This window comes from Gekko japonicus, unplaced genomic scaffold (assembly GCF_001447785.1).
Source record: "Gekko japonicus isolate JY-2015 unplaced genomic scaffold, Gekko_japonicus_V1.1 scaffold11, whole genome shotgun sequence".
Classification (NCBI taxonomy): Eukaryota; Metazoa; Chordata; class Lepidosauria; order Squamata; family Gekkonidae; genus Gekko; species Gekko japonicus.
The window spans coordinates 2,962,890-2,974,235 of record NW_015166418.1 but is presented as its reverse complement, the minus strand read 5'-3'; the positions used below and the strand labels follow the sequence as shown (position 1 = coordinate 2,974,235).

General features: G+C 47.8%; 1 protein-coding gene across 1 annotated transcript in view; it reads left to right on the top strand.

The window, feature by feature from the left end:
* Positions 1-261: 261 nt before the first annotated feature.
* LRRC34 (leucine rich repeat containing 34) overlaps positions 262-11,346 on the top strand; it is a 27,564-nt gene continuing 16,479 nt past the window's right edge. The window contains exons 1-4 of the mRNA XM_015411580.1: positions 262-280; positions 7,778-7,993; positions 9,078-9,154; positions 9,785-9,906. Coding sequence (XP_015267066.1) covers positions 262-280; positions 7,778-7,993; positions 9,078-9,154; positions 9,785-9,906 — 434 coding nt within the window. The remainder of the gene's footprint in view (positions 281-7,777; positions 7,994-9,077; positions 9,155-9,784; positions 9,907-11,346) is intronic.

Here is an 11,346-nt window from a genome sequence, read left to right as displayed (position 1 = left end):
GGAGAGGGTTTCACCAAGATACCCTTTGGTATGTGGAGTCCCTCAAGGGGCAATCCTCTGTCCAGTGCTATTTAACATCTATATGTGCCCCTTCACCCAGCTGGTATGGTGTTTTGGGCTGGGTTGTCATCAGTATGTGGATGACACCCAGCTATATCTGCTGATGGACGGCTGGCCAGATACCACCCCAGCTATTTTGGCCGAGGGTATGGAGGCTGTAGTTGGATGGTTGAAACAGAGCCAGCTGAGACTGAATCCAAGATGGACGTTCTGCGGCTGGGTAGGAGGGATTCAGGGTTAGGATGCCAACTCCCAGCCCTTGATGGTGTACCTTTAACATCAGTCCCAACCAGTGTTCCCTCTAAGCTGAGTTAGTGTGAGCTAGCTCACAGTTTTTTAGCCTCCGGCTCACGCATTTTTGTCTTAGCTCAGGAAGAATGGCTCCAGAGCAAACTAATTTATGCAGCAGCCAAATTGCTCATTCACAACTTTAATGCCAGTAGCTCACAAGGTAGAATGTTTGCTCACAAGGCTTCATGGCTGAGAGGGAGCATTGCCCAACCGTCAGGAGCCTGGATGTGTTTCTGGATGCCTCCTTATCAATGGAGACCCAGATCGCAAATGTTGCTAGACTGGTGTTCCTTCAGTTTTGTCAGGTCAGGCAGCTGGTTCCCTTCCTGTCTCACCCCGACCTAGCCACAGTGATCCATGCAAGGGTCACCTCTAGATCAGACTACTGTAACTCGCTCTACACAGGGCTACCCTTGAGACTAACCTGGAAACTACAACTGGTCCAGAATGCGGCGGCATCAGTTCTCACAGGAACGCCATTGACAGCACATATCCAACCAGTGCTTCACCAGTTGCACTGGCTCCAGGTTGTATAATGGATCAGGTTCAAGGTTCTGGTACTAATCTTTAAGGCCCTAAATGGTCTGGGACCAGCGTATCCACGGGACTGCCTCTCCTGGTATATCCCCCCCAGAGAGCATTATGCTCAGGGGAGAAGAACTTACTGGTGATCCCTGGCCCAAAAGGTATCCAGCTGTCCTCAGCCAGAGGCACACTGACCTAGTGGAACTCTCTGTCAAATGACATCCGTGCCCTGAGGGACCTAATGCAGTTCCGCAGGGCTTGTAAGACAGAGATGTGCTGCCAGGCCTATGGCTGAGGACAGCAACAGTTTTCTAGCTAGTCTGGCCCCTTTGTTGGGTGTTACAAGTTTAAACACTTCTTCTTCAGTATTTACTGGGTTAATACTGTTTGTTAAATCACATGTTTGTTTGTGACCAATAAGTTTAGAGAGTTAAAAAGCCCGGTAACTTCAGATCTAGTTTGCTGTTCTGATTGGAGACCTAAGTGCCAAGTATTAGCATTTTATGGCTCTTTGTCCAGAGCAAGAAGAAGAAGCTTGTCTTCGCTCTCTTCTGCCATGTTCTGTCTAGCTGTAAGGATGTAGGAATATTAGCTCTTTGTTATTTTATATCCTGTGTACCTTTTCCCATGCTAGGTTGTAGTAAACTTTTATATTTTAAACACACCATGGACTCTGCCTCTTTAATACTCTGCCTCTTTAATACTCTGCTGATTTACTCTGCTGATTTACTTTAAAATTAAAAAGAATAACCCAACACCCTTCCTTCCTTCTCACCCAGTGGGAAAAGGATACTAAATTGTGTACCTTTTGCGCCCTCTGAAATTGTTAGTTGAATTGTTAAGGTTATTTTAATTTTTAAATGTTAAACCGTTTGTGAATTATGTTGGAAATGTTGTTCTCTTCCCTGGGCCCTGTTTACAGGGGAGGGTGGGTTATATGCTGAGTTTGTTATTCTTTAACTACTGCTGACACAATGGTCAGCCCTGTGTTTACCAAGAGCCAACAGGTCCTTTTCAAATAAGGAGTGAAGTTGATTCGCTCACGTACCTCTGATGTCACAAAACCTCCTGGAATCGAGGGCCCTATCCTGTTTGTCAGCAAGCTTTTGACCACCAAGAAGAGTGGAGGAGAAAGCAGGTAAGGAGAGAAGTCTGTCCAAGAAGAGGCTGATGAGCTCACGTTTACCTCAGATATCATAATAATCCCACTATGGACAGCTGCCTGCCCCCCTCAAGCTCCGGCTAGGTATCAGTAGAAAGACAAAAGGGGAGAAACAGGCTAGGAAAGAGCTAGGAGTGGCCAGCAGAAAATATAGGGAAAACGCAAATATCAAGAATCCAGCTAAAGAAACAGAAACCAAATTCTTCCCTAACTGATGAAGCGAGATTTAACTCTTGAAAGCTCATAACCACCACCACCCCATATTTATTGGTCTCTAAGGTGTTACTGGACTTAAATTTAGCTCAAATTCTACTGTACCAAGAGGATTGTGTCCGGATGACCACAGTCAGGAGACGGCCTTTTAAAAGACACTTTCTCACAGCCTAACCTGCTTATTTCTTTGTTTACTCTCAGAGTTGGAAGGGATCTCTAGTCCAACCCCTGCCAACTCCAAAACTACAACTATAATATCCCTCAAAGCAGGAATCCAGTCAATACTTAAAAACTTCCCAGAATGAAGAATCCATCACCTCACAAGGGAGACCATTCCCAGTGTCAAACATACTGCACCGTCAGAAAACTCTTCCTCAAATTTAAACGAAACCTCCTTTGCTATAGTTTATATCCACTAGTCCAAGTCTTGTCATCCAACATGACTGACGACATATCTGCCCCATTCTTCACAATGGGATTTCAGTGTGTGAAATGGCAAAACCCACTTGCAAACGGTTGCTGAAGTGGACTGAAACTGCATGACTTAGCATGTGTGAAAGCGCCCTTTCCTATATATTTATTTCATTTGAGCCCCGCCTTTCTCCCCAATGGGATCCCATAGCGGCCTACATCGTACTCCACTCCTCCATGTTATCCTCACTGCAGCCCTGTGAGGCAGGTTAAGCTGAGAAAGAGTGACTGGCCAGTCCAAGGTCACCTGGCAAGTTTCCATGGCAGAGTGGGGATTCTAGCTTGGGCTTCCCAGAGCCTAGCCCAACACTCTAACAACTGCAACACACGCTGACTCTCGAACAATACAAAGTCTGAAAAGCATCCAAGAAACGATTTCACGGAACTGCCGTCCACTACCTCACTTCAAAACTGTGAGTCTTTTTGGCTCAAACTGGATTTGGGAGTCATATTACAGGGTTGCCAACCTCCATGTAATGGCTGGAGATCTCCTGAGATTACAATTGGAGCGGTTCGCCCGGAGAAAAAGCTGCCTTGGAAGGTGGGTGAAGCATCATACCCCGTTGGTCCCTCCCCTCCCCAACCTCTGGCCTCCTCAGGCTCCACCCCCCAAATCTCCAGGTGTTTCCCAACCCTAGGGTTGCCAGCTCTGGGTTGGGAAATACCTGGAGATTTTGGGGGCGGAGCCTGAGGAGGGCGGGGTTTGGGGAGGGGAGGGACTTCAACGGGGTACAATGCCATAGAGCAGGGGTGGCCAAACTGCAGCTCAGGAGCTGCCTGTGGCTCTTTCACAGTCAAATTTAATGTTAATAAAAAGCAAACCTGCATCTTTTTCAATAAAAACGTGTGTGTAATATTTATTCATGAGTTGCGGCTCTCAAACGTCTGATGTTTATTCTATGTGGCTGTTACCTTAAGCAAGTCTGGCCACCCCTGCCATAGGGTCCACCTTCCAAAACGGTTATTTTCTCCGGGCGAGCTGGTCTCTGTCGCCTGGAGATTAGTCGTAATGATTCCCAGAAGACCTCCAGCCACCACCTGGAGGCTGGCAACCCTGCCCAAACCAGAGCTGGCAGCCTTCCAATATCTGTTATGCGGAAGTGAGGTAAAGAACAGGCGAGGGAAGGGAAAGGTGCTCTTCGCACATGCTCAGGAATACTCTAATTTTGTTTCCCGAGAGCCTGAGATTTGACACTCCTCGCAAATCCAGGCCAAATTAAGCCCCCTCCTCAAGACACATCCATTTACAGGAAGGGGGCTGAGCCTGAGCCGAGAGCCACAATCTGTGAAGCTCCTATGTTGCTGCCGCGCTGTCCGTCGGGTTGTTGCAATGCAAAGCGTGCAGAACGCCGCTGCCGTTGCTCTTGCACCGGAACCCCCAACGACAGGGGCTTGCTGGCCTTGCTTGCTTTGGAGCTACAGGAGATATGCAGCAGTCTTACCCGTGCTCTGGGAGCGCAACCAGTAGGGGCGCAGGCGCAGTTGGACCCCCTTGGGCAGCAAATCGGGAAAGAGTTGCGCGTGCAATCACCATAGCAACCGTGGCCCAGGCGGTAGCGTTGGCCGACGCGTGCCTTTTGCAAGAAAGACGGCTGCCGCAGCAAACAAGTAAGCGGGGGATCCTAATGAAGGTGCCTCTTTTTCCCGGGGCTTCTTGTCCAGAAAGGTGGCGACGTCTCTTAGCAGCCGCTAGCCGGCATAGTGGAAATGGAGTGTGGGGAAAGGAAGGGAGAGAAGCTCCTGAGTGGCTGATCGGTTGCCAGATTTTTTAAAGCGGAGAATACACCCGTGGCATTTCTTGTCACACAATAATGTATCTGGTGAACTCCCACCCTCCATGACATGAAAAACCTTTCCTTGTTAAAATTCTGCCTGCTGGGCTGTTCAACAAGAAACCCGAATTAGAATTCACTTCCCCGCAAGCATGAAGAGGTTTAGGATTTCTTGCCTACTATAGATACTAACATCTTGCATATCTTGCCCCTTAGTGATTTCAGTTAGTTTAGATCTGGGTAACTTCCTAGTGTATCTGTGTTATCGTGCAGTACATTAACCCTGCTTGCCTATCTAACAATAGTTGGGGTTGGACCTCACCCACTCTGCATGAACTTTTTTGATTGGATCTTGTTTTAAACCACCTCCCACCCCCGGGACGTACTAAAACTAAGGTCAGCGATTGCCCATAGGGAATACATGAATGCCAATAGAGAATAATGGAGAGTAGGCTTGCCCAGAGGGGATAGTGCAGTACATAATTGCAATAGAGAATCCAAAATTGCCAATAGAGAATCCATGACTGCCCATAGGGAGATAATGGAGTACATAATTGCCAATAGAGAATCCATAATGCCAATAGAGAATCCATGACTGCCCATGGGGAGATAATGGAGAGGTCGCTTGCCCATAGGGGATAATGGAGTACATAATTGCCAATAGAGAATCCATAATGCCAATAGAGAATCCATAACGCCCATAAGGAATAATAGAGGATGCTTGCCCATAGGGGATAATGGAGTACATAACTGCCAACAAAGTATCCATGATTGCCCAAAGGCAATATTGCCCAGAGGTCATTCTGGCTCCCCCAGCTCTCGTTAGGGGCTCTTTAAAAAGTTATGGCCACCGGCGGTGACAGCTATAACGGCCGTGGAAGGGGATGTGTGTGAAACGTTCCCCTGTCTCCCTCAGCCCTGGGGTGGTGGCCTTGTAGGGGAAAATTCCACCTCTCGCGTGTGATGTCTTGTGTGATGTCACGCGAGAGGTCATTCTGGCTCTCCCAGGTCTCGTTAGGGGATCTTTAAAAAGTTATGGATGCGGCAGCTGCAACGGCTGTGGGTGGGTGGGGGGAAACATTTTCCCACCTCACTGAACCCCGGGGTGGTGGCCTTGGACTCATAGGGGCAAATTCCACCTCTCGCGTGTGATGTCTCGTTTGATGTCTCGTGTGATGTCACGTGAGAGGTCATTCTGGCTCCCCCAGCTCTTCTTAGGCGCTCTTTAAAAAGTTATGGCCGCTGCCACTGTTGGCGACAGCTGCAACGACCGCGGGGCGGGGGGCGAAACGTTCCCCCGCTTCCCTGAGTCCCAGGGTGGTGGCCTTGGACTCATAGGGGCAAATTCCACCTCTCGCATGCGAGAGGTCATTCTGGCTTTCCCAGCTCTCATTAGGGGCTCTTTTAAAAGTTTTGGCCGCCACCGCTTTCGGCAGCAGCTGCAACGACCACGGAGGGGGGGGGGACGCGGAAAATGTTCCCTCATCCTCACCCTTTTTCTGTAGGGAACCTGTTTTCAAGGTAATGGCTTGGATCTGGAGCATCTGAGACTACACTGGCTCTCTGAGCATGTGCAAAGTGCCATTTTCTCATGCACATGAAAAGGCTTCCATATATTTGGCCTTGTGAAAGACAAAACAGGAATCCGGTAGCACCTTTTAAAAGTCCCCCAAATTTAGTCCATCATAAGCTTTCCCGAGACAGAGCTCACTGCACTTTAGGTGCACTCTGTGGCCTTGTGGTTGGGGTTCTGAAAAGATTTTCAAGGTCTGGCATGCTTCAGTGTGAGGTAGTCGCTTGCCTCTAGGTACCTGTTTTCTTTTGATGGACAATGAAAGCAAGACAAACAAAAAGTGATAATTTCATTGTACAATTTTGGTTAATCTGTGGAATTCAGTACTATACAAAACCTGACACGAATGGTTGCCACGCAGAGGCACTGGCAAACCACCCCTGTTCATCTCTTGCCTTGAAAACCCTTCAAGGTCACCGTAAGTCAGCTGCAACTTGATGCCACTTTCCACCACGAAGACCGACAGGGTTCAACTGGATTTTCACCAAGCAAAGAATTGCACCCTTATTCCCTGAACTGCATCTTGAACCACTGCGGCCTTGTCTGCTAGTGTTGTTTGTTGCAGAAAAAGAAAGAATTTACCTCGTCGCCAGGCTTCCACTGGGTGTATCAGCTTCACTTAGGTTCACTGAGCTGGGTGGGATTCTGGCAGGACACAAAGTCTTGGTAGGAAAGAGAAGAGGACACACAGCCCTGCAGTACAATCTGTTTATTTGAACCTTACCAGGATATAAATAAGCTCAGAGCATTCACCCAAAAACAACAGTATATATAATTAAGAGACGTCTCTTGACCACCACCCAAAGACCCCAAAACAGCGTTCAGGAGGAGGTGCTGAACAACGGAACCTTGACAGTATTTATTTCCTTTTGCAAGATAATAAAAGACATACATCAAACGTCCTGTGGGAATGTCCTGAGTGCACCAGTAGCCAGCCCCTCCCCCCTGATGGCACCATAAAACCATAAACTTTTCCTCCCTAAGGGCTAGCAGTTAGGTCAAAGCCCCTGGCCAGAGCGGGTCAGATATAGACAAAAATCTCTAGAGATTCAGCCTGGGGGCTTAGTGCATTTTAGCTAAAGGAATGTGAGGTATGTGTGGGAAACAGTTTGTTCACAGCCAGGCACCGTTTTGCTACTGGGAAGCAAACATTGGACATACTGCAGTGCTTCACGAGAAGAGACCAAAGTCTGCTTTTGCCACATCTATTCAATATACCTTATACATAAATGGCCAAGTCTCCCTTAATCCAAAATTCTGCCGCATTCTTTTAATCCTTCCTTTTCCCGTTCTCAGAAATATCCCGTTGACAGTTGCTCAAGTCTGCTTTGTAAATCCTCTGGGAAGTTACTTCCGTGTCTGGTATGCTACTGAAGGTGTGTGTGTGTGTGTGTGTGTTACGTGCTATCAAGTTGCTTCTGACTTGGGGTGACCCTATGAATCAACGTCCTCCAAAACGTCCTGTTAGGTCTTGCAAATGGAGGCCCCTGGCTTCCTTGATGGAGTCAATCCATTTCATGTTGGGTCTTTCTCTTTCCTTGGTGCCTTCAACTTCTCCTAGCATTATGGTCTTTTCCAGTGAGCCTTGTCTTCTCAAAGGCCCCGGTCACACGAGGGGGAAAATCCGCACTGGAAGGGAGGCATTTCAGAGGCAGAGCTAAAAGAATCACGGGAGTGCGATCTTACGGTCCCCCGCGGTTCTGTCCTCAGGCCGTTGGCAGCTGATCACACCAGGGAGGCAACAGCGTAGTCCCAGAGAAGCAACACGGCAGTACTGCGTTACTGCGCATGCGCGGGTCACGGACGGCTGCTGGATGCCACCAGCTACCGGCGCGTCTCTGATCAGACGCCCGCTGGTGCCGCGCATTTACCGGAAGCTACTACCTTTTCCCCAGTGCCTTTTAAATCCACTTCATTGGGCCGACGGTACGGGTTGGAGACGGGTGCGTTACGCTTCCCAGATGTTGTGGTATGATCGCGCCCGTTTGATGCACCCTCAATCCATCCCTTTCGCGGGGCAAATCCTCTGTGTGACCAGGACCATAATGTGACTAGACTACGATAGCCTCAGTTTAGTCATTTTAGCTTCTAGGGAGGGTTCAAGCTTGACTGACAGCAATTGATCTGTACATGCACAAATAAAATAAAAGAACACTCCCAGAAATGTAAGAAAATGTGAAGAGAGAGGGATTGTTGCATAGCAGCTCTAGTATTGGACTAGGATCTGGGGGGACTCAGGTTGAATCCCCTCTGTGCCCTGAAAGCTTGTTGGGTGACCTTGGGCCAGTCTTAACCTACCTCACGGGGTTGCTGTGAGCATAAAGTGGAGAAGAGAATGATGTAATCTACTCTGGATCCCCTTTGGAAAGAAAGGAAGGGTATCGATTAAGTTAAATAAAATAAAATGAAATAAATACAAAGCAACTGACCAAAATTGAAATCTGGATGGTGCTGGAAAAGACACAAGAATGTTGAATAATAAAAAGGGGTTTCTAGAATGGTATTCTTTGAAAATGCCATTAGTGCGTAGCCCTAGGGCTGCGGTCACACACACACTAAATAATCCACTGTAAATGCGCTTTCCAACTGGATTTTGCCAGTTCACACAGTTAAAATCCAGTTGGAAAGTGCACTGAAAGTGGATTACTTAGTGTGTGTGACTGCAGCCCTAGATAGGTTCTCTTTAGGAGGGGATTCCATAAAACCAAAACTTCTTCCTTGTCACCTGACAGGAATGGGATTCTCTGTCAGGGCTTCTGCTGATCTTCATGGGGTGGTGGTCTCTATTTTGGTGGTAGGAGAAGGGCCAAGCCTGGTTGGGGGGGGCTGGGAAAACTGCTGTCCATCAGCCTTGATGTGGAGAGGCCAGGCAGATGAATGGTAATGATAGCTCCCAGGCTGGTTCTCCACTAGCTCTTTGGTCTGGAACAGTCATGACTTTATTTACTTGTTGTTTTAAACAGACAGTACAGAATTTTCTGTGGCATTTTTTTCTGGGTTTCTTTTTCAGGCATGATTTCTGTTTTTTACTTAAAACACAGTGACACTGGCCAGTTGTCCAACGTGGACAGAGATTATCCTGGGCAGGTAAAGGTAAAGGTTCCCTTGCTCGAAAGCCAGTCGAATCCGACTCTAGGGTTGCGGTGCTCATCTCCGTTTCAAAGCCGAAGAGCCAGCGCTGTCCGAAGACGTTTCCGTGGTCATGTGGCCGGCATGACTAAACACCAAGGCGCACTGAACGCTGTTACCTTCCCACCGAAGTGGTACCTATTTATCTACTTGCAATTTCTTGCTTTCGAACTGCAGACTTCCATTTAAAATCCTTCTTCCTGTACAAATAATTACGTACTGTTTTCGATCCTCTGCCCAAGGTGCTGGTGAGTAAATGGTTAATTATGGACTTGAGAGGGGGGGCAGGAACCTTAAGAAGTGGGGTCCATGGCCCAAAAGAAGATCCCACAGATCTGAACTAAGGTAAACACCACCCTGTGAAAAAGAGCCTGTTGTTGTTGTTAGGCATTCAGTCGTGTCCAACTCTTGGCAATTCTATGAGCCAGCTCTCTCCACGTTTTCTGATCTTGTACTGTTTCTTTGAGTTCCATGCTCAGGCTGTTGTTGACTTTTATGGTATCTATGTGACACCATAAAAAAAAAGCCTACGTGAAGTTAAAGATCATTCTTTTCGTAAGTAACTAATTGTCTCCCCTCCTTCCTCAGCTAGCCATGCAGAAGCCTCCAAACCTCGATCAGCAATATTCTGAAGCCTGCGAGGAACTGAAACAGCCAGAGAACCCGTTCATATTCCGCGTTCTCCAAGAAGTGAAGCTAAACAGTGACATGTAAGGTGACAATAACAGGAGCTCAGCCCAACAGTCCTGCCAGTCTTGAGAAGGGTTTTTAGGCTCTGAGGTTTAAAAAAACAGCAGTGGGGTACCGCAGGTTGGTCCACTGCTTTTTAACTGGTTCATTAATGATTTGGAGTTGGGAGTAAGCAGTGAAGTGGCTAAATGATACAAAGTTGTTCAGGATGGTGAAAACCAGTGAGGATTGTGAGGCACTCCAAAGGGATCTGTCAAAGATGGGCGAGTGGACGTCCATCAGGAGAAGTAGAAGTCGAGAAAGAGGACAGCACCAAAGAAAGTGAAGAAGAAGGAGCAGCAGCATCTTCAGATGAGAACTCAGATTCCAAATTAGGGGCAGCCACCCCGAAGACAAGCTATCTTTTGAGGGGGGGGAAGTATAAAAAATGAGATATTATTACACTCTGTAAGCTCTTATAATTATTTCTTGGGTTGCTTTTTAAGAAGTCAGAAGTGGTGGTGTTTAAATTTATTTTACAGTATAAATTGACTACTATATGACCACATTCAATGAACTTGAATTGAACTTTGAGCTAAAAGCTAATTTGTTAAGCAGTATGTATGACCACCATCTCTTGGGGTATTAGTGGGTTTTCTTTACTTTCTCCCATAGTATGTAGATCCCCTCCCTAATTTTCATTGAAGTTTATAGAAAATGCAAATTAAAAAAAATTGCCTATGGGGGGCAAAAATAAAATAAAGCTTATGCCTGTAGCCATCACTACATTTTCTGGCAATGAATTCCACAGTTTAATCACTCCCTGTGTAAAGAAGTGTTTCCTGGTATTTCTCCAGGTATTGCACAGATATTCTGCAGATCAAGGGCCCCTGCCACACGGCAGGGGAAAAGCCCTTTAAAGCGCGGCTTTTAAAACGTTGATACGGCTCGGCGGGATCCCACGGATCCCCCGGCCGAGCCGCCTTTTCTCCCCGGCGCGATCAAACGCCGGAGAGAAAAGACGGCTCTAACCGGGAGCCGGCCGATCTGCGCATGTCGGAGCATGCGCAGTTCGGCTCCGGCCCGGGCTTGAGCCGGCGCAAGGGAGCGCCGGCGATCAGACGCCCGGGAAGAGGCGCCTCATCCGTTTGAACCACCGAGGTAGGTGGTTCAGTTTGAGGCGGTTCTTCCCGGGTGGGGGCCAGTTTGGAGGCGGAAGCAGAACGCTTCCCAGATGTTGTGGTGTGATCGCGCTGCTTTGATCCGCCTCCAAACTGTCCCGTTCCCGGGCCAAATCGCCTCGTGTGAACGGGGCCAAAGTCTCTCTTCTGACAAGTGCTTGAACAGTTGCAGCACGTATTCCGATGGCTGCCCCTTTTGTGTAATGAGGTTCTAATGAAAGGGACCAGTGTTGCCCACAAAGTCTGCCCAGCTTTTACATTCTATTACAGGGGATCTGAGGGAGGAACATACCTAAACTT